The sequence below is a fragment of the Archocentrus centrarchus genome, chromosome 16 (assembly GCF_007364275.1).
Source record: "Archocentrus centrarchus isolate MPI-CPG fArcCen1 chromosome 16, fArcCen1, whole genome shotgun sequence".
Classification (NCBI taxonomy): Eukaryota; Metazoa; Chordata; class Actinopteri; order Cichliformes; family Cichlidae; genus Archocentrus; species Archocentrus centrarchus.
In genome coordinates this window covers 15299287-15325480 of record NC_044361.1, presented here as the reverse complement: position 1 = coordinate 15325480, position 26194 = coordinate 15299287, and the positions used below count along the sequence as shown (strand labels likewise).

The 26194-nt window shown below is 40.8% G+C and overlaps 2 protein-coding genes across 4 annotated transcripts in view; one reads left to right on the top strand and one right to left on the bottom strand.

Annotated features, from left to right (window-relative positions):
- Positions 1-3792, top strand: part of ankib1b (ankyrin repeat and IBR domain containing 1b) — a 35099-nt gene extending 31307 nt beyond the window's left edge. For all 3 annotated transcript variants that reach the window (XM_030749353.1, XM_030749354.1, XM_030749355.1), the window contains exon 20: positions 503-3792. In XM_030749353.1, the coding sequence (XP_030605213.1) occupies positions 503-1417 (915 nt within the window). In that variant the 3' untranslated portion in view covers positions 1418-3792. The remainder of the gene's footprint in view (positions 1-502) is intronic.
- Positions 3765-11222, bottom strand: LOC115794088 (protein lifeguard 1). Its single transcript, XM_030749356.1, has 11 exons — positions 11132-11222; positions 10076-10209; positions 9529-9697; positions 9031-9109; positions 8542-8595; positions 8216-8306; positions 8004-8041; positions 7306-7393; positions 5644-5733; positions 5078-5125; positions 3765-4533 (listed from the first exon to the last, which is right to left on the bottom strand). Exons 2-11 carry the CDS (start codon positions 10178-10180, stop codon positions 4381-4383), a joined length of 915 nt encoding a protein of 304 aa, XP_030605216.1. The 5' UTR covers positions 10181-10209; positions 11132-11222; the 3' UTR covers positions 3765-4380.
- Positions 11223-26194: the final 14972 nt, after the last annotated feature.

Genomic DNA, 26194 nt, shown 5'->3' with positions numbered 1-26194 from the left:
TTGTTTTTTTTTTTTTTTTTTCTTTGACTGAGCTTTGGGCTTGACTAGCTTCACTGGACATGGGGCTTAAATGACTAGAAACATACTGAGTGATGGACTACAGCGATGTTGCGTGGTGGGACTTGTTTTATATATATATATATATATTATACACACACACACACACACACACACACACACACACACACACACACACACACACACACACACACACACACACACACACACAGAGTGAGGGGTAATGATAGTTTTGAAAATGTAAAAGCTTAAAACCCACTCTGAGCAGACTGCAACAAAGCACCTATAAAGGAAAAGCTGTCTTTGCTTTCAGATTTGTGTCCAGGTGTCAAAACTGCAGCAGCTGCTGTTTTCTTTGCCTTGTCACTGTCTCCATCTGCTGCCACTGTTAACTTTTTTAACAATAGGTGCTGCAGGTTATACTTAGAGTTAAGTTTGAAAACTGCTGGTGCTCAGCAGCATTGAATCCTGATTATTCTTGCAGGCTCTGGGTTCGTTGGATGACGATGACCCCAACATTCTTCTGGCTATTCAGCTGTCACTCCAGGACTCAGCGATGGCCGGGAGTGTGTCCAGCCATGAAGTGCTTGCCAACGAAGCCTCACTCGGCGCAATTGGCACCTCCCTGCCTTCTAGGCTTGAGCAGAGTGCTCCAGGTGTCGAGGTTCCCCCCAGAGCGTCTCTAAGCAGCTCAGAGCTGCTGGAGTTAGAAGATAACTTGGCAAGACTTGGCAACATCAGCAGCCAGTACTCTGCTGCCACTGGTGTTTCCATCCCTGTACAGCACTGTGACAGTCATCATCGAGCATACGGGGCTTCTGTACCCATACCAGTGGCTCCTGGTGGCAGCAGTTCCTCAACAGGCCTCTTCTCTTCCACTGACACAACAGACTCAACCACATGTGGCAGCCATAACCCATCCTCGTCCTCTGCATTAGTAGCAAATGCTAATCTGCTGGGCAATATCATGGCTTGGTTCCACGACATGAATCCTCAAGGTATCACCTTGGTACCCCCAACCTCCTCTGACACCGACTCAGTCCTGGGTTCGCTCCATACAGACGGAGGAGAAGATGCTGACAAAGTTGGGGTGGTCGTCCTCCCTGAAAACAGGAAGCCTCAGGAGGTGATGGCAGATGTGGGTTTCTGCTCTCAGAGGCTGAGTGAGATGGAGGAGAAGGAGAGACCAACCGTCGCCGAGAGGCCGACTCAGTTAGATCTAGTGGGGCTGGACACCATGCCGCTACCTTACATGGCAGCTCTTGATCCAAGTGGAGAGCATGCCGAGCGTGGAGGCTCAAAGGTGTGCCATGTCGACACTCCGCGATGCGACTCAGTGTCCGATCAGCTGGCAAGCACCAGCTCATCTGAGTGGGAAGATCAAGTGCACTTGGTATGATCCCTAACTGAGATGGCAAAGAGCTGGAAGGCCAAAAACCACTACAGATTGCAAAATGAATAAAGTTCAGGTGGAATGTAAACAGATTGGAGAATGTGTCATATTGGACTGGAAAGTGGGGGAAGACACGTTTAGTTCCAGATTTATGTGCAACCAGATGAGTTTCCTGCATTTACTGTATTGTCAGCCTCCTGCAAAGAAAGTACTAGGTAAAAGAGATCACAGTTAGTTACCATGTTCAAGGATGACTCTCATAAATTGAGTCTTGTACTAGTAAAAATACAAATAAAGATCAAATTTAGAGATTTAGAAACTTGAGTCTACATAGTTATTTTCCACTGGAGTAAAAGCCTACTGTATCAGTCTGGATCAGGTCTGATGTAGATTCAACTGTACTTATAGCGAGCAGATTAATATCTTGCTCCAGTATTCAATTGAAACGATGCGGGCTGAGATGGTTCTCACTCCTGTCCATGTCTGCCTATTTCATGGGTGCCAAACGCTGACTAGCAAAAGCACAGTTTGCAGTCACCAAGTGGATTCTTTAAAGCAAATTGTGCCTGCTTTTTACAATCTCAACCACTCAGCTAAACTTAAATGTGAAAGTGTTGAGCCATAATTTTCTATGAGATTGCGGCTGATTGATACTCTGAAAATGTCACTGACTAAAAGCCGTCGCGAGCTGTGCAGAACTGAAGCTTCAGACCCTAATGGATTTGTACTTTATGTGAAATATTCACATTGACAAAATTTTGATTAATTATTCAACTGAAAAGTAGCTGGCCTGCTCAAAAAAAACATTTAAAAAATGGACTTGACAATGGTTATTCATCTCAGAGCCTCAATCGGAACACAGTCTGAATAGGAAGCGTCTCTGGAGCTTCAGAAACAACAAATGCTGACGTCCCCGGAGGGGACCGCTCAGTGTGATTCAGTTTACACCTTTGTGACAGCATGTTCTGAATTCCATTGTTGCTTGTCTTAAATTAATGTTTAGAGTATTGCGGCCGAATGTGGAGTGTGACAGACTAGATAGACAGTGAGTAGTCTGGTTTCTAACACTGCAGGGAAGGCCAGCGAAATCAGGCAGCCGCATTCAGACTCGGGTAAATTCATTAATCAAGCCCAAGTCACTAATTTATCTCTGGGTCCTGTTTTAAAAGTAATGTGAATAAGCAAAGCCTTTTAGATCTCTGCATATTTTTTCCAGACTGCAGGGTAATGCATGAAAAAACAACGACAAAAACAATCATGAATGTGTACAGCATCTCATCCACATGGGTAGTCCATGTCTTTGAAATGGTTCTCTCTGGAGCTAGAGACACAGTGCCTTTGTGTAAATCACCACGATTCACTTCTTTCTTGCTCTTTCTTTTTTCCACATATTTTTTCTGAGTGCTAATTATACAAAATCTACAGTGTAAACAAAAAACACCTGTTACCTTAACATTGTTTCTCTCACGTAACGTTTATAGTGTGCAGACGTGCTCATCAAAATATTTGTAGCAAGAGGCTTTTTTTTTTTCTTTTTTTCAGTTGGTTCTAGTGGTGATATGTTAATACATAACACTGATTTTTATACGATCTGGTGAAATAGGTTCTAATGACGGAGTCGTATTTAAAATCTTGTTCCCAGATATTTTGAAGAACGGTTTTATTTCTCTGGGTTTTGTGCAGTAAGGCTTCGTGCCCTACGCTTTTGAAAAGGTTTCCTGTGGTTTAGCATCTTAAATCACTGCATTGATTTCAGAATAAGTTAACCTACTGTTTATATATCTCATGTGAAGACACTAAAGGAGGAAAGTTGCAATATAAAGTAGGTATTTATTTGAAATAAAAAAATAATTCATTTAAATAATGGATTGTGAATAACCCATGTGAAATTAAGACACACTAATCAGCGTCTTACCTTTAAGACTTGATTATGTTTTTGTACAGACTAATGTCTGACTGACAGTGACTTTTTTTCCTCTCCCCTTGCAGTTGTATAGAGCAACATTAAATCTAAAGATAGCGATTGCTTTGGTAAGTGTCTTGAAGTAGTGCAACTGTGAGTGCCATATGGTTAATGGAACTAACTTTGTTGGACACGGTTAATGTAAGTGCGTTAATCAGAGGAGATACATTGCCCTTTTTCTTTATTAGTATGCTGTGCATGAAATGGGCACAATTTATACTGTCACCTCAAATGTTCAGGTGATTTGTTAAAAAAAATAAAATAAAAAAGGTATATAACATTTTGTAACTCATTGAGATTTTCTATTGTAAAGCAACTAATCCTTGAAATGCTATTTGCACTTTCATAGTTTATACTTGATACATTCCCTCTTTATATGAAAAGTGTTTGTGATGCCAATAAACTGTGTTGAGTTTTACTTTGTGGTTGTGTCATTTATACAAGTCATTGAGGGAAGAAAAATCACAGATACCATCTGGTTTTATTTTATAAGGCTGACATTCTTTTACTGGAATCCGTTTGAGGTTTTTTTATTCAAAATTAGACACTTTAATCTTTGCTTCAGTAAGTAGTTATGCGATTAGATTGTGAGTTAAAGTTCCACCTCATTAACAGAAACATATTCAGTAAATAGAGTTCTAAGTAAAATCTGCATCAGTGCAGTATGTAAATCTGAATACCTCATAAAAGCAAAACAAACATCTATAAAGCAGACTGCAGCGCTTAACACATGACAGTCATACGAGCTGCATTTCAACGCAACCCAGACATCAATGCTTACTTAAATGTAATAACAGATGCTTGAGTTATTTAATATGAATCTAAGGCTCAGTTTCCCAGACATGGCTAAAGCCTGGTCTAGGATTAAAGCTGTTTTTCAGTGGAGATCTTCAGTGTTTTTGCTTTTAGTCTAACCTTGGCTTAAGTCATGTCTGGGAAACTGGCTGTCTGTGTTTACTGAACTCAGCAATTTGATTGTGGTGTAAGATGTGCAAGAGTTCCAGTGTCAGCGGCAGAGGCCGATGAACTGCAGCAAGATGAGGAACAGGGAGACGATGTCCAAATACAGGTTGAGTGCAGCAAACACGTACTCTTCGGGAGAGACTTGATACTTCCTGTGTTTTCCACCCAGGATCAGCTGTGTGTCAAACACCATGTACTGCAGAGAGGCGGACAGAAATGAGATGCTTCAACATGCACGAATCAAGAACAAGAACTGGCCTGCAAGGAAGCGCAGGCAGTAGTTCCAGTTTCTGAGAGATGGGAGAGTGCAGATAAACAGGCAGCATATATAATCGGAGTCAGATGTGTGCCACTGAAAATAAGTTGTGACTTGCTGCTGACAGCCTGTTCAGCTCTGTGTGCAGCCGCAGTTCGTTCCACCAGCTGACGGGATGGGTCACAACATTTGCTGTTAATGCCAAAGGCGCACAGAGAGATGGCTGTGAAAAGCAAGCCCACTGCTGTTAAGTAGTGCATAATTGAAATTAAAGGGCACGAGGACATGAAAGTCTCTCTCTTTACACTAACTGTGACAAACAATGGTATCAGGCTGCTTTGGCCTGGGATCACATCTTGCAATCTACACGCACAGGACAATAAGCACTTGATGATGGTTTCTTTTCATTTTGGGATTTTGATTCTGTTTTTGATTTCAAAATGTGTTGCAGAAAATAACTTTTCTGTTATCAAAGTGTACTTACTAAAGAGAACAGCAAGGTTCCCAGGCAGGCATATACGATGTAAACAAACTGCAAAAGAATCACACAGACTCAGTAGAAGCAGACTCAGAAAAAAGAAGACGGTACGTGCTCACAATTTAAAAGAAAACATTTTATTCTAGCATGCTGCAGGCAGTAATTAAGCCACAAACTTTTTTGTCATTCTGGTTGTTCTGTTTGGTTTATGGGGTGGAGGCAGTATTCTTAAAAAAGAAAAGAAGTCAGTGTCCAACTAATTTATTTCCCATAAAAACTGCACCCTAAAATCTGCAGAATGCTTCTTTATACCTGCTGGCGACTTAAGCCCGAAACACTAACAGCCGACGCAGTAAAACACCAGTGTACTTTTAAATGTATCAGTCCGAGATCTGTCTAACTCCCGAGAGGTTTGAGAGTTTATGCTCTCTTCTCTGTGCTCGGCACACAGGCCTGCGAGTACGTTCTGGGGATAAAGACTGTGAAGCTGTTCATGCTGTCTGAACCTGAATGCTGCAATTCATTTCAAACCTGTTCTCACTGCAAACAAACTTGTAAAATACTTGATTTACCTGTGATCGGAGGATTGCACACAGGAGGGCAAATGAGAGGAGGGTCCAGGTAAAAACCCACAGGCACCCACTAGCTGTGGTGAAGTCCCACTGATGGCACGAGGGGGAGGAGGAGGAGGAGGAGGAGGAGGGGAAAATAGAAAGACAGTTAATGTGACGAGTCCCAACATCTCTCACTTGCACTCATCATTCTCATAAAAGCCAGGACATTGAAGGTTGTCCGCATTGCAGCTATGCTGTGTGCCAGATACAGATTACAGTAGTGATGAACACACTTCGAGACTCAAGAAAATCCAGACAGTTCTGGTTATAATAACTGAAGTTAAATAATCAACAGGATAGAGCACAGGGACTGGAACGGGATTTAGAGGCCCGCATGCCCCTTTTTAGACTGGCAGAAAAAAGGATGGCAGTTACTACAGGAGAATCGCTAGCACTGATCACCTGAGGAGCTATGAGCTGCAGACGCAGTGTCAATGCATCACAGTGACAGAGATTAAAAAGCTCTGTGAACATTGTGAACTGCAGAGCAAGAGGTGCTGGAAATGGCAAGATGAAAGTGAAGTCATAAAAAATAAACTACAAGTGTTTGCAGCGCTGAACGCTCGCTCAGCCCATAAAACTATATTATGGGCTTAGGGGTATGTTTCCCTCTATATGTGGGCTATTTGAACCTGACCTATATACCTTGCTCCTACTGATTAATAACGAGCAGACAGAATTAAGCACCCGATATATTCTTAGTGTGATTACCAGACAGCTGCTCGCTTGTTCCATCCAATGTGAGACAAAATATAAATGTCTGCAGCTCCTTCAGATACAATAAGTGGCAAAGTGTGTGAAATGCCAACCACCATTTAGCAGCAATTAAAAGGCGCTCTAAATGCAATCTGAATGTTGCTGACATCTTCCCCACTGGCTGTGTGATTACTTTTGTTCAGAATATGAGCCGTTTATTGAAGCAGCATGCCGAGCTATCAATGAAGTGATTCTCAAAAGGTCTCCCAACTTGCTCCAGCTAATAAAATGCTGCAACTTATAATGAAACTTTTAAATGCCATGTGCACAAGAATAAGCTATGATATATATAAGCGAGCGGCATCTCAGCGAAAGATCAGCACGATCAAATTAAAAATAAAAATCCTCTGAATCCTTCTTTGGGATTCACAGCATCATTGCTTATTACAGAATTTTTAGGTGAGATTTTTGGTCATTTGTATTTTTTAGTGTTGCATGCACTTTCTAAAAAACTGTTACAATGAACTGAGGCTGGAAAAAGGAAGAGGGGTGACTTAGCAAATAAAAAATTCAGCCCTTTTCCAAAATATATGGTAAGAGTTATCTCAGCCAGACAGAGGGTTAACCCTCAGGATGCAGGGAATTAACCCGACTCACAAATACACTGATCTCAGCAGTAATCTAAGTTTTGTCAGGACAGCAAACCCATCTGACTTTGAAAGCTTTGCTGGTGCATGTATAGCAAACGCTGCATGAGAAAACCTGGCCAGGAGCTGAGCTTTACACGTTCCCTTTGACTGCACAGGAAACACAGCTCAGTATATGGACATTTACCACTGACTGCATTGCAAAGGCGCCGCATTTTATGAAATTTCACTTTTGGCTGCCCTGCAAACTGAACTCAGAGTGTGTGACAGATCTTACCTTTGACTGCATAGCGAACAGGCTCAGGGAGAAGGACACAAGCGCTGTTGCCCCAACAGCCCACATGACTGCTTCAGCTTCAAAGTACCTGCAGACAGAAATATCAAACAGTGCAGTAAGGACTGGACCCACTGCATCATGTCTATCTTGGGTGGAATAAGAAATATGATGGGTTTTTTCCTGCATTTAAACTTGAGCACTGGCAAAGACCCCCACACCTCCTGCCCCCATCCCCACTGGACATGCATTGAATAATGTATCACCTACATTCATTTCCTATCAGTTATAGCTTCAGTTATAGCAATATCCTATAAATATGGTAATTTGAATATATTATTGGTAGTCAGGTCTCATCTGATGCCTTTTTTCTGACAGAGTGATGTGCTGCTAAAAAAGAACCGTCTCAAAGGCGGGAAAAAGGTAACTCGTGTTTACACAGGCACAGAGAAAGACAGAGAAATTGGTTTGGAGCTATTTGTGACGTGCTCAGATTTATCTTCAGCCAAAAAACCTCCCTGCCAGAAAATGTGATCCCATATGCCTTTTAATTTGGTAAACCAGCACTGATAACATCTTATCCAGCGTGATGGCTTCATTGCTGGCATCGAACACGCTATCAGATATGGATCAAATAGGATTATTATTGTGCAAATGAGTCTGCATCAGGTGGGGACTCATCTTTGTAAACAAACACTCACACTGCCACAGATGCAAGCATCAGGCCCTCTGCAACTGTCTGAGAAAGACAGAGACAGACAGATGGGGAGAGAGCGAGCGAGGAAGGGAAGGGAAGGGAAGGGAAGGGAAGGGGGGAGACAAATGGAAAGTAAATACATGACACAAAACTGTGAAATAGAGCAGGTGTGGTGGTGGTTTAATTTGATGCCTGGCTGGTACTGCCTCTACTCACAAACAGGCCCAGGGCAATAAAATTGAGAGGGACTTGACGACGGAGACTGTCGCAGCAGGACAAGGCCAGAATGAAGACCAGCACCACCACCCTGTTTCACATAAGATATATAGTTTACATGCATTAGCATATAATAGGAAACACATTATTTATGCACAGTGTAGCTGGCAGGATCTTGGACTGGAATATATATTAAAATGAGTTTGTTATTTACTTTTGTGGATTTTCATGCACAGCATTTTTACTAAACACCACACATTTAGATGGCAAAAATAAGAAACTGTGCTGGATCCAGAAAATCTCACAGAGTGTTTTGAACAGCTTACATCATGCTGTAGGTGAACCAGAAGTTGTTCCGGGTCCATTCCTTGAGTGTGTCCCTGTATTTTTGATAAGGAAAAGGGAGAGACCGAGGGTGCGGTGTTTAATAGAGCTGCCATTTATTTGATAGAAGCAGCGGAATGATTTTATTAAATATTAACAGAGAGCAGTGCATTGTGCACATGGGAGCTGAATACAATTTATGAAAAGAAATTACTGTCGCAGTCTTCTACCACATCCATTATACAAAACACAGAGAGCTTTCAAGCTACTGCAAGCACAAACATTAGGGTATATACTGCATTGTTTCACCTCCCAAACCTATGGTGATTCAAGCATGTTCAAATTTGTGTGGTGACAACTTGATACTTGTTCTGCCCCGTGATGGTGGGTGACGATGCTTTTACATGCAAGCAGATTACAGTAAAGGTGGATCGATGGACAAGGTTCCTTCTCCTTTTGGAAAGGAGTTCCCTTGCGTGACATTTCCTCACCAGTAAAGAAAAGCGCAGATGATCCCGACAGTGATCAGCAGCTGAATCATCAAGGTCAAGTAGACTTTCCTTACAAAACCTGCTCAGAAAAACAGACCCAGAAACATAGTGAAGCAAGACAGAGAGAGAGAGAGAGAGAGCGGTAAGACAGACAGGAGAAAGACAGGCGACAACAACAACATAGTGATTCAGGCAGGCAGGTAGGGCTGTTTACGCTGCACACTATTCTAAAAATGACTGTTTTCACCAAACTTGCATTCCACCCTCTCATTTAAATTGATTTGTGTTGTGTGGGAGGTGAAGAGCTGCGACAGGGTACAACAGAGATCACAGAACAATTTTCAATTCCAAATCAATTTTCAAGAAAACACTGCAGAGCAAATGAGGGCGTAAATGTCGCTGATCCTCGTTCAGCTCTGACCATGCAAACAAAAACCTGCGTTTCACTCACCTTCTGTCGAGCCCTCTCTTTACTGATCTACTTCCTTCGACCCTCACCTCTTCTTATGACAGCATCGCTGAAGGCACTATCCTCTAAGCCAGGAGAGTACACGGGTGGAGAATGATCACCCTGCTGGTCATCTCCAGCTGCCCCTGGGACCGCAGGATGGGCCATGTTTTCATAAGTGCCAGGAGGGGAGACCACTGCAACGCTGCCATTCCCTACCTTGATCATCCAGACAGCAGCAACACAAGAAGTTCAGCTTCAAAACTTCAACATGTTTGTGTAAATCATAAAAAAAGCTGAAATTTGATGTGATTAGCAGTCTTAATGTTCATTTTGAAGTAAGGTAATTGAATTAAAGCAATAATCCATGTGTAATTAAACGTGTTAGCACACATTTAATTACACATCCCATGATGCCTTCCCAATGTTCCCATGATCAAAGGCTGGTTGTGTGTTGGAGTTTGGCTCTGTTTTTTTTGTTTTTACCATAGCTGCATATCAAATCCTAAAATCAATGCAAAAAATGGTTTTATCACACTGCCTCATTCTGCTTTTTTCTTTTGAGGCCAACAAAAATGTTTCTGAATTGCTACTAACTTGATAGCTCATCCCTGTGTAAGAACTCTGTCCATAGTCCCGAGGGTCATACGGAGGGGGGCGAGGTCTGTATCCACCATTGCTACCCTCAGAAGTCTGGTCCATTTGCCCAAAGGACAGCAAATCTTACAAAACTGACAAGATAAAGAAAAATAAAAGATGTACAAGTTAGTTAAGGTCACGGCTGAGACACAAAGGCATTCCTCTGGACAGTGTCAGTGCTTTCATCAGTGGTGTTAAATTGGCAGACAGGGCAATGTCAGCGTGTCAGTGTGGAATATATAAATGGGTGATTAATTAAACCACGCATCAAACAAATGCAAAACCTTCCATAACTAGCATCCATAAATATGGCCTTAAAGCTTAATTTAATAGAGCTGGATGTGTATTTAATGGCCAAATAGACTACAGCTAATTGATCTCAGAGGACATTTGGTTGTCATCCACAGACAGACAAACTGAGGGACTTTTTTCTTTAAAATACATATATAGTGAACACATGAGAATAATACATTCCCTCCAAGTTCCCTAGTTTTACATTAATCATGAAAGAAACCAGCTACACAAAGATCAATGCTGCATGATGTAAAACTGCAGTAAAGCAACAACTACACTAACGACAGAGAAGAAGCTTTCACAGAGCGCACACAGCAGTTTGACAAAAACACCCGCACTGTGTGCATATCCATCTATTCATTATGGTTTAATGAATAACAATTTCCACTTCCTGTAATATCTGTAATTAGCAATGGCTTTTGCACTCATGCAGCAATAAATCATTTGCCAGATAAAATCACATTTTGACTTTTCAACTTTTTTTTTCTGAACTCTAAACTAGAACCAGCGATGGCCAAACAAAGTCAAACTATATTTTCTAAGGCATGAAATGGAGTTTTGTTTTTGCTCACCTACACAGTGCCAGAAGCTGTAAAGATCAAATCTAAGATATGATAAAAGAAGAACAAGTCTTCAAAAAGTGATCAGTTGCTGTTTGACTTAGGCCTGTTCACAAAAAACAATTATTACAACTCCAGTAGCTATTAAAATATGTCTTACCTCTGCGGTGACAACCGGGAGTGCGCTCGGCTGCTCTTCCTGTAATGTTGGTTCCCCTCAGGGCAAAGTCTACTTTGCTATCAGCTGGTTCCCACAGAGACAGGACTTTAGCTCCAGGGGGAAAAGGATGTGTTCCTCATTAGGCATAATGGGATATTAAGATGAAGTTCTGAAAATGGCATTAAGGCTGGCACTTTGACAGAATAAACTGTGATTTTTACCCTATGTATTTCACCTGTACTAATCCACACTGGAGTGAGTTAATACTGTTTTCTTTCACATATTTTAATAAAGGTTTTCCTTCATATTTCAGTTTTCTGGAATTATATATCATTAGCCTGGTCCATATGAAAAACCTGTAACATTTCAGCCTATATTAGTATAAAAAAGGCAACTGCGGACAATGGCACCATGGGAAATGTGGTCCTCCCGGTTCACCTTGGTTACTCATTGATAGCACCCTGCACACGGAAACCATCCAGTGACAAAGAGAGGAATGAACGATGTAGGACATCAATCCAGCCTATACAAAGGGATTATGGGTACTGAGTCACACTGAGAAAGAAAAGCCAAAGACATACTGCATGAAAATACAGAAAGTAATGTAGGTCAATACAGTTTTAATGCTTTCCCATGGAGAACTGCCTCGCAAAGAGTTATATTTAAGACTTCATCCATTAATCAGAAACCAATCCAGGATGAATCCATTTCATATGAAACAAAACAAAAACAACAACAACAACAAAAAAAAGAAAATATAATTTCCACTACTTAGCCTCAATTAGATTTGATTACACAAGATTACTGTATTAATGTGATATTTACAGTAATCACATACATGATGATTATAATTCAAATCTAAATACGACCCAGGCAAAAACAATTCAACAGGCCTGTTACCTTATTTGGATTTTCAACACCACCTTATGTAAAACTGTATAATTACAGGTGGGTTTCAGAGTATGGTGTTCTGGCGTATTTATTTAAATAAATAAGTAAATAAACAAGCCAGAGCGCACTACATGCAAAAAAGGATGTGATGCAAGCCAGATATTTCCCAGCAAAATACAGAAATGATTTATACATTAAGCAAACACTGGGGGGCACTAGTCTCCTGTGCTTCTGCTAATTGCAGTGATTTGGTTGTGACTACCCCCCCATCCCTCTCCCCCTCCAACCCTTCTCACTCTGCCACCTCACCCACCCAACCAGCAACATGAAATCCTCCAGAGAGCCTTCTTAAACCGGCTGCCTCTTCATTTTAACAGCTCGGATCAAATCCGTCATTTCTTTCACCTACATGTGATCTTTTTGTTCCTCATTACTGAAATAAAAGAAAAACATTGTCCTTCCTGTGCAGCCAGCGACAAATAAAGAATAACATAAAACAAGAACAAATTAAATCACATCTGAAGGCACAGTGACTTTTCCCCCCCAGCAAACACAGACTCTCGCTCTGTTCTCCACTGATTGGTGTGTCAGTCAACACAGACTAGGTTTACACTGCCTGCTCAAATCTGATGAGCGTGTTCTCACCTATTCATCAGATCTCAGTCGGATTTGAATGGGCGACACAACAAACACAGTCACATTTGAGCAGGCAGTTGAAATCCAGCCTGTGTTGACACACCAATCAGTGTGGAGCCCAGTGTGAGGCCACATTTAACACAGATCTGACTGCCTCAGCGCTGTCCAAACACAAGCAACACATGAGGCGGAAGCCACATGGAGCAGAATGTGTGCAGAGCAGAGAGCTGTATCCCGATCATGATACACAGAATAGAAGGAGAGCTCTGTTCAGCCATTTATCCATTTATCCATCCCTCCACCCAGGCAGACAGACAGGCAGACAAATGAAAAGAATAAAAAAAAAACTTGTGAAAATGGGACAGAATGGAAGAAAAGAAGAAAAGGCACGAACAGAGACATAGTTTGAGTCTGTCCTTCGTCTCGATACAGACAGATTGTGACAGCTCTGTTTTGTTAGACTGCTGCGATGCTCTTTGGGGCTTTAGGGGCCGAGGACCGCAGAGGGGAGTGTTCTGGTGTAACTGGAGAAGGAGAGATGCAAGTCTCTCTTTCCTCTGCGCACAGTGGTGAAATACTACTTTCCCGGCCGGTCTGGCCACAGATGGATTTATTTGGAGAATTGAAATGGTGGTTTGTGTTGCCTCAGAGAGCCCCGGCACGGGTCGCAGGGTCTGAACCACTAGATGCCTCTTCATTTCTAATTTACAACCCTTCTGAAGCTGCTAATGTAGACTTTCAGCAGAATGTATGGCTGATAGGAGAGTTGTGCAGTGGCTCACACTACACAGCCGGAATGCATGTGTTACTGTAAATTATGAGACATCCTGCTCTGTGTTACACTTTATAATATGAAATATTGTTTCAATGAAATGCACAATCCTGACAGCATTTTGACTTATTATCAGGGCTAAATCAGTATTGCATTGAGTTTGAGAATAACTTACAATATCTTGTTAAGCAAATGAGTGTAATACAAAAGGCACAGCTGCAGTCAAGCTAACTCAATGGACATAATTAAGTGAATAAATGACTGTTATCCACAGTTGATTTAATATATTACAGTACTGTAGCAGAGAGCAAAATTCCACATGAATTTATCCTTATTAGAGTCAGAGTTTACATTAGCTGTGTCTACAATGAGCGCTTCATTACTGAATTATAAATAATCTTTAAGAAACGTCTGTCAAAGCATATTCCATGAGAAGCTTAACTTATTAGGTATCATCAGCTGTTGTGCAGACCTACCTAAACTAGTCACTGAAATGGTCCATAAGAATTTGCTTTCATCTGTCATAATTTGTCTTCAACATGACCATATTAAAGAACTGCTAGACTATGCAATGTAGGATTGTTGCTAATGCCCTTTATTGTCTGTTGCTTGCTGCCAAAAAGTTAAAGCTAAATAAGTTGGCTAAATGAGCTGAAGCTGGATAGCCGAGTAAACTTTGTAACAAATGAGCAGATGAAATAACTGGATAAGGTGAAAAGAACTCTCACTTTAGCCTCTATTACCACTTTTTGGATTTATCTTAAAAAAAACCTGTGGCTAAATGAGTAAATTGGCCCGGACAGATTGAAATGTGTGCAAACCCATTTGAGACAGGAGCCTTTGTCCATTTATCTGAGAAAGAGACAGATCTTGGCCTCTGAAAACACCTCAAAAGCAATCCACCAAACTGTTTCAGAGCTAATAAGCCAATCACAATGACTTGTGTGCCAGATCTGTTAGAACTCACCAACTGACACTAATGGCAAAAATGTCCACTGTCTAAAACTATGTTAATTCAGTATTTCTAGTGATATATAATTGAAAAAGAAAGTTTCTTAAGGACTCTGTGAAAAGCTAAGCACACCTCATGATTCAGTGGCATGTAGAACCACTTTTAGCTGCAATAACTTGAAGTAATCTTTTATTTTTTGTATGACTTTATTAATTTTGGCCAACTCTTCTTTACAGCATTGTTTCATTCATTGAGGTTTCCTGGCATTTGTTTATACACAGCTCTCTTAAGGTCCTACACACAGCGTTTTAACCTGAGGTTAAAGTCTGGACTTTGACTGCAACATCTTGATGCTTTTTTTCTAATCTTTCTGCTGTAGATTTGTCGTTGTGTTTGGGTTCATGACCAAGTTTCACCAAGCTTTAGCTGTCAGACAGATGGCCTCATATCTGATGCTAGAATACTTTGGTATACAGAGGAGTTCACAGTCAACTCAGTGACTGCAAAGTGCCCAGATCCTGTGGCTGCAAGACAAGCCCAAGTCATCACCCCTCCATCACTGTGCAGTTGGCATGAGGTGTGGTAATGTGCTGTTTGCTTTTCTCCAAATGTGGTGCTGTGCATTATGGCCAAACATCTCAACTTTGATCTTGAATGTCCAAAGGACTTTGTTCCAGAAGTCTTGTAGTTTGTTCAGATGCAACTTTGCAAACCTAAGCTGTGCTGTGATGTTCTTTTCAGACAGAAGAGGCTTTCTCCTGGCAACCTTGCCAACTATACTTGTTCACTCTTTTACTAATTGTACTGTCATGAACTTTAACATTTAACATGCTGAGGTCTGTAGAGCCCAAGATGTACAGTATTGTGCAAAAGTCTTGAGGCACCCTGTATTTCTTTGTATTTTGCTTCCAGGGAGACATATTTTCTTGTAAGTTTTAAAACAATCTTGAGCAATAGTTGTCCAGCTTTTCTAAAAGTTTTTTAAATGTCTTCTTTGGACATTGGCTGTTTTTTTGTGTGTTTTTTTTGCTCTTATGAAACTTAACACTGACCTATGAATCATTCAAGCATAAAAAAAAAAGCTCCTAACTCAACAGTGCTGTGTCTACACATAACAGACAACTTAGCAAAGAACAGATTTTAAATTGTAGCTTTAGGCACTTTGTTACTAGCAGCCTTTTTCAAAAATATATCATTTGCTCCCAATTTTCAGTTGAATCTATGAAGATAAAGATAACACTGTTTGACAGACATAAAATAATATTTCTGCACCAGTAAGGTGATTCCCAAAGAGCTGTTAGCTGAAAACGTGGCACATCTCAGCAATGGTGTGAAATGTGCCTCAAGAATCTGAGAAAACTGGACAAGTGGAGCACAATAGAAGAAATGGTAGACCTTAAAAAAAACTGCAGCAGATGAACAGTAGCTGAAAGTCATGTCTTTAAGAAATAGGAAAAATCCAGCAAAGACCTGACACAGGACCTGAGAGATGCATCTGGCCCTTCATTGATCCATCTACTGTTCATTGAAGCCTCATCAGAAATGAGCTCAGGGGAGGGCAGCTGTCAGGAAGCCATTCTTTAGGAAAGGAAACAGGGGAAAAAAGGTTAAGTTATGCCAAATTACCGAAGAACAGGACTGAAAATCAGCGGCAAGAGGTCTTATAGAGTGATGAATCCAAATGTAAAAATTTTGGTTCAAATCATCATCAATAAGTTAGGAGGAGAATGTTGGGAGAGAGGTACAATAGTGTGAGGCTGCATTTCAGCCAGTGGTGTTGCAGATCTTGTTAAAATTGATGGAGTTATGAACACAGAAAAGTACCGTAAGATTTTGATCCACCATGGAATACCATCTGGAAAGCCTCTAATTAGCAACAGATTCATTTTTCAGCATTACAATGATCCCAAACAGACTGTCCTTGCATTACAAACATACATGGATAGAAAAACACAATGGAACACTATCAGTCATGGGTTGGCTGGACTTGTTACTGAAGCAGTGTGAGATCATCCTGACAGAGAACGGAAAAAAAGGCAGCCAACATCCAAAGAAGAGCTTTGAATGAAACTAAGAGAACTATTCCTGAAGACTGCTTAGAGAAATGACAAGAAAGCTGCCTCAGAGAGTTCAGGCTGTGCTGAAGAATAAAGGCGGTCATAGCAAATATTGACTTGCTGATACATTGTATTTCCATGTATGTCTGCATGTTTCAATAAATCGCTGCACTTATTTCCCATCCAAATGTGGGGAAGCTCAAGACTTTCGTACAGTACTGTTGTTCTTTCTTGTATTTCTCTGAACATTGGATGGTCTGACCTAGAAAGGCTGTGGCATTGTGTTAACACACACCTGAGTGCTTCAGACTAGCAAACATCTGCTTTCATAGTATATTTGATTAGCGCCACGAAGCTACCACTTACGTCTTAATTATTGTGAAACCAGTAAGGGTGTACTTAGTTTTCCACAGGACTGCACCAAGTGAAAACCTTTTTTCACACGACTGTAAAATTTGTGTTATTCCATGAGTTTTGTATATGGTGTGCATCAGTGTGTATCAACACTGTGAAAAAGTGCCCATCAAGTCTGTGCATACAGCTCAAAGGAACTGCTAATTACTGAGCTGTGGCCAGCTTGTTATGGAGAGCAGCACTCTCTGTGAAAGACACAAAAATGACTGATTTCGCTCACTGCAGCCTCTCAGACAAATACATATAAATCGACAGTCATACCTCTAATCACTGTGGTTTTCGAACTGCAGTGCACATCAGTAATTTTGATATGCATTTGTGGTCCTTGGAGAGAGTTAGAATAAAGTGTGATTTCTGCTTTTGTCTGAAAATACCGATCAAATTTTGGTGAGACTATGGAACAGTTTAACGGTACCCTCGTCACCCCTCGGCCTCTGGAACAATGCGTGCGAGTCTGTTGGCCTCGAGAAAAGACTAATTTTCCTACATTCTGGTGAAAAAAATGTAATGCCTTATGCTGAATGCACCACTCTTTAAATAAAGGCTTGGGGGTTTTTTGTTTTTAAAAAGAATTTAATATTTTTGAAGAGGTACATCTCAGAAAAGTAACAGTGGGCTTATTTTGCTATTTAACACTGTGTCTAAGACAGTAACAAAAACAGGATGAGCCTAGTTACAAGCGGAAGAAGAAAAATATTTTTAACAACAGACTGTTGAATGTTTTGATTTGCAACAATCCCAGCAATTAAGAAAACAATTCTGGCATCTTTAGGAGCCTGTGAAATAAATAAAGCCACAGATACAATTTTAAATTATGAAGTGAGATACTAATACAGCACACTTACCAAAATGCACCTATTTAAGCTGTGGTGACTCAAATTGTTTGAAAATGTCATAATATTTCCTTTCTATGAACAACCACCGCAATATGTAGGCCTGTTGCTTTATTCCAGTTCTTTAAATGTGTGGTTCAGCTGATTATTACTGGCATGAGTAATTTGCTGAAATGTTTTCCAGAGCAAACACTTCTGCTGGGTGATTTTCAGTTCTTTTTTTTACTCTCTGTGTTGACTATATATTATACTGTATCTGTTAAACATGGGGAACCTAAGCCATACCCACCTATACACAGCAGTAAAGCTACCTCGCACCATGGAGTAAAAAAAGTGGGCTCTTCTTGCTTTTGCATGTGGCACATGGGAGAAGTTAGCATTCAGGGCTTTCTGCCAGACAGAATGTGCAATGATGTGTTCAAGTTTTCATGCAAGTCTAAGTAAAGAAGCAAACTAGTGCAATTCATGCTGGGCAGTGTTAATACACATACATGCGGAAAAAAAAAATTCAACTTCAGCAAAAAAATTTGCTTGATGCTGGGTTGCAAAAACCTGTCGGGTGAAGATTCTCCTGAGACCGACTGAGCTGTATGATTCCACTTCACTTTTACTTGGGGAAAAAAGGGCGGCGGGGGGGGGGGGGGGGGGGGGGGGGGGGGGACTGTAGGGAGTTCTGCTTAAGTTCTGAAAATGTGCTACAGCAACCTGATTCTAACAACTGGCTCTGCTCTTCCTTCTTGAATATTTGTGAGTTTCCAAGAACAGCCCACAGCTAATGCAACGTGAATCCTAGCTCTCTGTTTGGTATGAATACACCATAAGTTGCACAGACTCTGTGTTTGAACGTGGCTAACATTTTTTGAAAGAGTGCATTTAACTAAAATTATGATTTTTTTGTATGTAATTAGTTTTGTTTCCTTAACCAAACGAATTGCAAGTTGAAACTAAAGTGATCTCAAAGAAGAAAACCCTAAAAAGAAAGACAACAGAAGGCAAATGGTCCTCAGGTCTCCTAAATGTGGCACCTTTACTTCCCAGTAACACACTGAGTCATGTGTTACTGCATGTAGGAATCAGTGCATCAACAGCTGTCTCTGCTGAGGCACAGCTCTGCATCGAGACACACTCCACCTCTGATCCTCTCTGCGGGATGACACAGCTGTAACTCTGGCTGTCGTCATGCCTGCGCTTTGGTTGTTACAATTCTTGGGGTAGCACAGTGGCTTTTATCAAAGCCACTGTGCTACTGAACTCCTCTGGTCCATCTATCACAGGATGTTTAAATGTTAGCAGTAATTCCACAGCAGCACAGCAAGAGCAGAAGTCTGAACACCAGCCCCACTCGGGCGCAACATTTCCACAGCACCACGGCAACAGCCAAAGTCCGAACAACATCCACCCACAAGATCAGGTGCTACAAGCAGGCAGAGCAGCTACAGCTGTGCTCACAACTAGCAGCTGTACTGTCGGAGACTGGCCTTTTATGCATTGTGTAAAGTGTCACTCATCTCTCCTTTCTGAAGCACTTGCAGAATGTCTCCCAGAACTGGCAGTGTATTATAAATGGACTGGACTTATAAAGCAGTGTGTGAGTGTGCTCAGAGAAGAAGTAGCAACCTCAGAATCCCACTATGACCATTTCTGGGCTCTGTGTTACTCATATCTAATTTGGTCCTCTAATCTAGGACAGGTTAAAGGTATGCAGGAGGAGGCGATAATGAAAACACACACACACACATGCACGCACGCACGCACGCACGCACGCACGCACGCACGCACACACAGTGTACGCAAACAAATTCTATTGTATTTTTGGCTTTCGCAATCTTTTCTCTCCAAGTCCTCTCTGACTCAGTCTCTCTTTTTAAAGAGCGCACCGAATTAACTTCCTTTTTTTTATTATTATTATTTAGCTCAGAGCTCAGTCACACATTGTGTTGCTTTGCTGATAATGAAAGTCATTATTGCATTAATCAGACACAAATAGCTCCCTGGTTATTTTCGTGTGTTTCAACAATTCTCAGACAGCTCTGTCACCAAATTGAATTTCCAAATGGTTTCAGGTTAATAACCATGTTGCTGACTGACAACCAAATTTGTGTGAGTTTTTAAGAGGTCACGGTCACATCTTGTCCACCTTCAAATTACTGACACTTGGGCAGTTGTGGAAATGCCATGAGCTCTAATTTTAGTGATGAAACATTCACGAGTGAGTCTGATATTAATATCCTTATTTTTCTCAGCTCAGTCAGTTATTTGAAATTTACAGACCTCCAATTTGACCATCTGAGGGCATTCTGACTGCTTACTTTTCTAATGATGCTGAGACGCTGCATGAGTTTGGGATGATTGGCCTGATTCAGAGTAGAGTGGAGTGTGAAAACAGTGAGGGAAAGTTCCTTCAAAGCCACGGCAGTGTCTGACAGGCTGGGTACAAGCTGCCAGGTCAAATATTGGTTGGAGCTCTGTGAAATCCCTCTGGGTTAAGAGCAGTCGTCATCATGGATAAGTCTCCTCCTCCTTACGTAGTCCTGCAGCACACATACCTAATAATGCAGAGATTTTTCTCTGTGGAGAGTGTGTGACAAAACCGGGATCAAATTACTGATGTTTATCGCTGGGTGATTGGCAGCTATTGTTGCCATATATGCAAAACAGAAAGAGAAAAGCATCCATCACAGCTTCTCTCTCATTATACAAGGCAGGCACAGCCCCGTTTTACGAATGTATGAGCAGCAATCTAATGGGATACAAATGGATTTCCTTTGATTATTTAACTAGAGCTATTTTATAATGTGGAATACATATAAATAACCTTCTGACTATATTAACAGATAAATCCCCAGCCATGCTTGAGATTACGCTCTGACAGTGTTCTCCAATCGGGCAGATAATCAAGTCCAGAGGAGTAAAGTAAGTGCAAACTAGTATAAAGAGAAAATGAAGCCATTGTGAAAGACAGCAGGCAGTCCAAGGACAGATGGATGTCTCTCGGCTGTGAAGAGGCCAGGCAGCCATTTGCTGTCAGATGCTCCCTGTCAAAAACTGGGCAGAGAAGATTTTAGTTTGGCTCTTTTCTTCCCTGACAGAGTGTATTCAAACAGAGAAAATGGATTTCACATGAGCAATGACAACCATAGAACAATAACTGACAGTGGCATTTCATTGCCGCTATGGCTCTGACAAGAGGAACGACTGCTGCCACCACCCAGTGGTCAAATGTCAGCTGGTTTAATGACACAGTTCGCTTGGTTAATAATCTTACATAGAGTACTTTGAGAATTTCTTCAACTGGAAAAAAAAAAATCAGGATTTAGCTGAGCACTGACTCTGCATGAAATCCTGGCAATATAGCTCACTATTTGTTTACTAAGTTACTTTGAAATTATCTAAGAGTTACATAAAGGATATTACATGTGGTTTTCTTATGGATAGTGTGCTGATGTGAAACCTTACAGCAATTGAATTTACAGACCTTGAAACGCTATTTTTTCGGTCCCGAATGTGACGGAGGCAATTATGGAAAGGGTCACGGCAATTTTACACGAGAGAACATGGGCTACTTTTTTCATATTGTCAGGCCACTGTCAAGTTAAACCCACTCAGTTTATGCTGGTTAACCTCCTAATAAATAACCACAAAATATCTTGTTTCTCACATTCAGCATATTCCTGATGGATATTTGACACTATAGAGAAACACTGAAGATTTGAATCAAAGTTTTAGTGGCTTTAACCCTGTATTCCAATAAGTATTGGGAGGAATTTGAAGCATTTTGCAGTAGTTGAAGAAGCTTCAACATGGAAGATTAACTCTCCTTGACCTTCCAGGGATACTGGCTTATATTTGTATTTTTTAATATATTGTATGACATAGAGCTGGGTGTGTGCATCCTAATAGTGGCAGTTGAAGTCAATAATCCAAAAAAAAAAAAAAATCAGATTTTTCTCTCCCTGAGGTCCTTAAATATTCACAGGAGCAGTGTCTCATGAACCAGATTTTAAAAAACAGAAAATGTTCAGCTCGTGGTGGAACTAGATCAAGGACACTTTGGTCACCAAAATCTTTCTTTTCAAACTTGTAATAAACACTGAAACTCCATGTTAACCTGGCCAGCAGTCACAGAGACAGCTCGAATAGTGCTGGGAGGACTGGCAGAATAAAGAAGAGGCGGAGAGATGATGGACTGACAGCTAACAGCACTGTGTATACTTCTCCAGACTGACCTGCCCCTGTTCCTACATTCATTCAGGATGCTTCTCTGCTGTGTCTCTTCCTTTGTGTCCAAACTCCTTTTATTAAAAATGCTTTTGCACATGAAGAAATAACATTCTGTATCTTCAAATCAGCTCTCCTTTTCATTTGTGCCAATATCTATAGCATACGCACGCCAGCTGTCGGAACAAAAGCAGCTTCTGAGTGAAAAATCTTCTAAAAACAGCATTTTTAGATTTTAGTTAGTTACAACTTTTTTGAAGCTCTCCATACAATGTGCTGCCTTCAGGGTAATACTGAGAATAAACTGACATGTTCACATATTATAACCTCCTATTAGTTGTGATACAAGGGCAGCCATCAAAACTTTGCATGTGTTTGCATATGTAAAGTGAATGGTGAGTGGTAGTTTTAAATGGTTCACTTGCTTAAAAGCATTTTTGAATGTATATGAAGTCCTGTTTTTTTTTCTTTTTAATCTTTGCAATGCGCATTTACACTGTTTAATCCGAACCTGTTTACACATTTGTGGGCACATGTGTAAAAGAAATCATTTGCATATTATTAAAACCCTATCATAAACTGAAAATAGTACAAAAATATGTGAAATATAATTGTATAAAAAAATTCACTGTATGTTCATTTTTGTGTTTATTACCAGCATCACATTTTAAGAAAGTAGGCACAGGGGAACATATTTCCATCCATCTATCCATCCATCCATCCATCCATCCATCCTCTTCCGCTTATCCTGTTCAGGGCTGGAGCCTATCCCAGCTGACATAGGGCAAGAGGCAAGGTAAACCCTGTACAGGTCGCCAGCCTGTTGCAGGGCCAACACAGAGAGACAGACAACCATTCACACTCACTTGTTAGATATTTAAGAAAATCTGTATACAAGGGATGAGGCTCAAAACCATATACGATCTCAGGATCCTCAAGCGGCACTGCATCAAAAACTGACATGATTCTTTATTTTAAAAAGAAGTGCTGAAACACACTGAGCAGATTTTGTCACTTCTTTCACAAATTAAAGTTAAGTTCATAGAAGCAATATCCCCCAGGCTAAAGAGAGGAAATACCTTGGAGCTTTGACCCTCACACAGTTCAAAAGCCTGAATTCGTGATAGTATGAAGGCACCTTAGCACACAGGTACGGGTAACTTGCATATAAGGGAAGGCACCATTAATGCTGAATGATGCATACACGTTTTGGAGTGACAGCAAACAGCAATGCTGTGTAGTAAAGGAATCCTGGTTCTAAACTGGCCAGCCTGTAGTCCAAACGTGTCACCCACTGAAAACCTGATGAGTGTTATAAAATGGATGCATGGATGTATGATTTTGCTTAAAGAGTATGCTTCCAAAAACATGTTACTGGCATCAAACAAATTGAGTGCCTTTATATTCATTTACATAGCATCTCAACATTTTGGAAACGAGGTTGTATAAAATCAGCAGGGGAAAGAAAGTGATCTTGTTACATGTCTCCAAATGGTGCAAAACCCAGAACATGGCACAAAGTTCAGAAATAACCACACATTTGAACATTGTGGCCAGATGGCACATTCATTGGAATCTGGAGAAGATAAAAAAAAAAAAAGGACCAACAAGAGTCGCAGCCAACCAAATCTCTTCTATGAACAAGTGAGCTTTGATAATTTTGCGATTTAATTATACACGGAGCAGAAAGTACAGGTTCTTGTGCATTTACAGGCCTGCTATAAGTCAGATTTAAATGGGACTGGAAGGAGATAACACATGTTCTTATCATGTTGCTCTGGTCCGAGAAGATGGTTCAACATAATTTAGTGACGAGCCAAACAGAAGTGGCAGCAGGCTGCGGGGACAGTTTGGGTCATCCATCAAACTGTCTCTGAAGAGACTGTAACTGCTTTCACACTCTTCACTTTATACATTATGTTGCCCACAAGCAGCAAAATACACAAGCCATTATGTAGAGTAAACATCTAGAATGAATGTATTAAATGTGTGTTTAACCACGCGAGTTATTTGGATTTATCTACTGATAAATCAGATCAGATAGATAAAGATGGTGAGCTGAGCCGGTCTCCTGAATCCCAGAATGCAGCTCTGCCTTTTTTTGTTTCTGTTCTTTGACCAAATCTGAACCAGGGGAGTGTACAAAACACACACATCCAGTGATCCTTGACACCAAAACTGCCCCTTAATAGCAATTCACACACTGCTTCTGGTGCCATTCCTCCCCAATATATGAATATGTGACATATTCAGGTTCACAGTTAGTAACCAAAAAGCTGAATGGCGCTTAAGAAATGGCGCTTAAGAAAAGAAAGACAAACCCACTGAACACTTACACAAATAAACCTGTGCTTAGATCTGCCACTTAGCTGACTCAAATCTGTGCGACAAGCAGCCGTGACGTTTCTCTGTGTGCTGTTTAATGGACAACTTAAGCCTCTCCTTTTCAGAAGTTGCTGCAGGCTGTGGCACATTAACAGAAGACCATGTAATTATTCCTCGCAGGAAAAAATGTGCTCAATCATATGCTTAGATAGCATCGTGCGGCACCCTTGACGTACACGACTTGTGCTTCCTGCAGAGCATGCGTGATAACACATCCAAAATGTCAGCGCCCTATGATTTATACGACAGTTCTTAACTGAGAGGTTGTACATCATGCCCGAGCACGTCATTGACAGGATGAAATGTCACATATTAATTCATGGCTCATACAGTAACTGCATTTCACCCTTCATGTGTCTCTCAAAATGTTGCAGTATAAATATTCTGATCAGTGTCCAGAACAACCATGTTTTTCAAAGTGTGTCCTCGTGTGTCAGGTTGTTTTATGCTGGTCTATAGAATGCATCGTTTGATATTCAATAACAGAAAACCTCCTTTTCAGCCATAAGTCAGGCAAGCCAGACAAAGGAAAGTGAATCCCTGGAGCCATAAATGGAATAAATACACCTGCTGTGATGTTCTGTAGCTACGTAATGTACAAGTCAGTCACACAGTGAAGTCTGTGGTTCTTGTCATGTTATAAGAAGTGCCATTAAATATTACTGTTCACATAAAAATGAGTGGGGCATGTGTTTGTTACTGTATTAGCAAATTCTAAGAATAAAATTCAAGAAAACCAAAAGCCAGAGAGGAAACGCCGTGCAGTTGTTCTGAAACTCTGAATAAAATATTACATATGTTCTTTCAATTAAGACATCCAACAACTCTCTCACAACCCAGAGTGATCAAAACAGAGCCCTCTGTTCTGCTGCGGGTTTCTTTTCTCTGGATCTTCCTAGAGGGAATTTTGGAATGCGTAGGAGTTTTTTGTTTTTTTCTTTTTTTTGGATGACTGCTGTGATTGAGGCTTTGAGAGCTGATGAAATTACAATAATGCACCGTGTGTTTTTGAAAAGCACACACATGTCCTTTGTGAGGCTCATCCTCCATACAGAGGAGTACATTACCAGCTTCAGTTTGATGTCTTAAGGATTTGCCTTGTGAGAGAAGTGATTTGCTGCGACGAAGAATGCAGTATGTGACAGATGTGATTGGCTGGTCAAAAGCGTCTTTTTCAAAGACTGTGAAGACGACAAATCTGTTGTGTGCAGGCGCATTTTTCACATCAGACTGGATCAGCTCCCTTCAGGAGCGTGTCACAAGGCATTAGAAGCCAAATTAAAAAATTTCCACAATTAATTGGTGGAGACGGGGTGGCTATTAAGTCGGACACCCTGTGAGCAATTAGATCAAAGCTGTCATGTGCCAAGAAGAGGCGTCATTGTTCACAGCATGTTGGTATAGTATATCAAGGTCATATATATCTGAATCAAGGCTTTGTAATTCCCCTCCAAGGTATTCTCTGATCTGCATGTCCAGGAAAGTGTGGATAAAGAGCTCTGAGCAGGTGGCATTGATACATTTAGTTTTCACATCATGTTTCACAGCTTGTTTCTGAGACAGGCTGCCATTTGAAGCATATTGTTAACAATGTCATCATTTCATCAAGCACTTAGCTTAGAGTGTCAGCCTCTCAAAAGTTTGATGATTTAATATGCATCATCATTATGCATTCTGAAATCACGTGACCGGTCAATATGCCTCTGTTGCATCAGGGAAAAAAAAATCAACAGATGTTGAAATTCAGTGGTTATTAATGCAACCTGTCATTTGTCAGATGTCATTGTATTGATAGTATGGGGGCTGACGTGACATGCACATGTGAGTATAATTAGCAAAATGAAACATTTAGGTTTTTTTTATGCAGCATTTTTAAACAATGACTAATAAAAAGGTGCAAAAATG

What these genes read in the sequence shown, in the direction of transcription:
- LOC115794088 (XM_030749356.1), bottom strand. Translation starts at nt 10,180, where the DNA reads ATGGACCAGACTTCTGAGGGTAGCAATGGTGGATACAGACCTCGCCCC. An exon ending in ATCTGCGCTTTTCTTTACTG is followed by an intron (nt 8,596 to 9,030) that starts GTGAGGAAATGT and finishes TCAAAAATACAG; the next exon opens with GGACACACTCAAGGAATGGA. An exon ending in ATGCTTGCATCTGTGGCAGT is followed by an intron (nt 7,394 to 8,003) that starts GTGAGTGTTTGT and finishes TTCTGTCTGCAG; the next exon opens with GTACTTTGAAGCTGAAGCAG.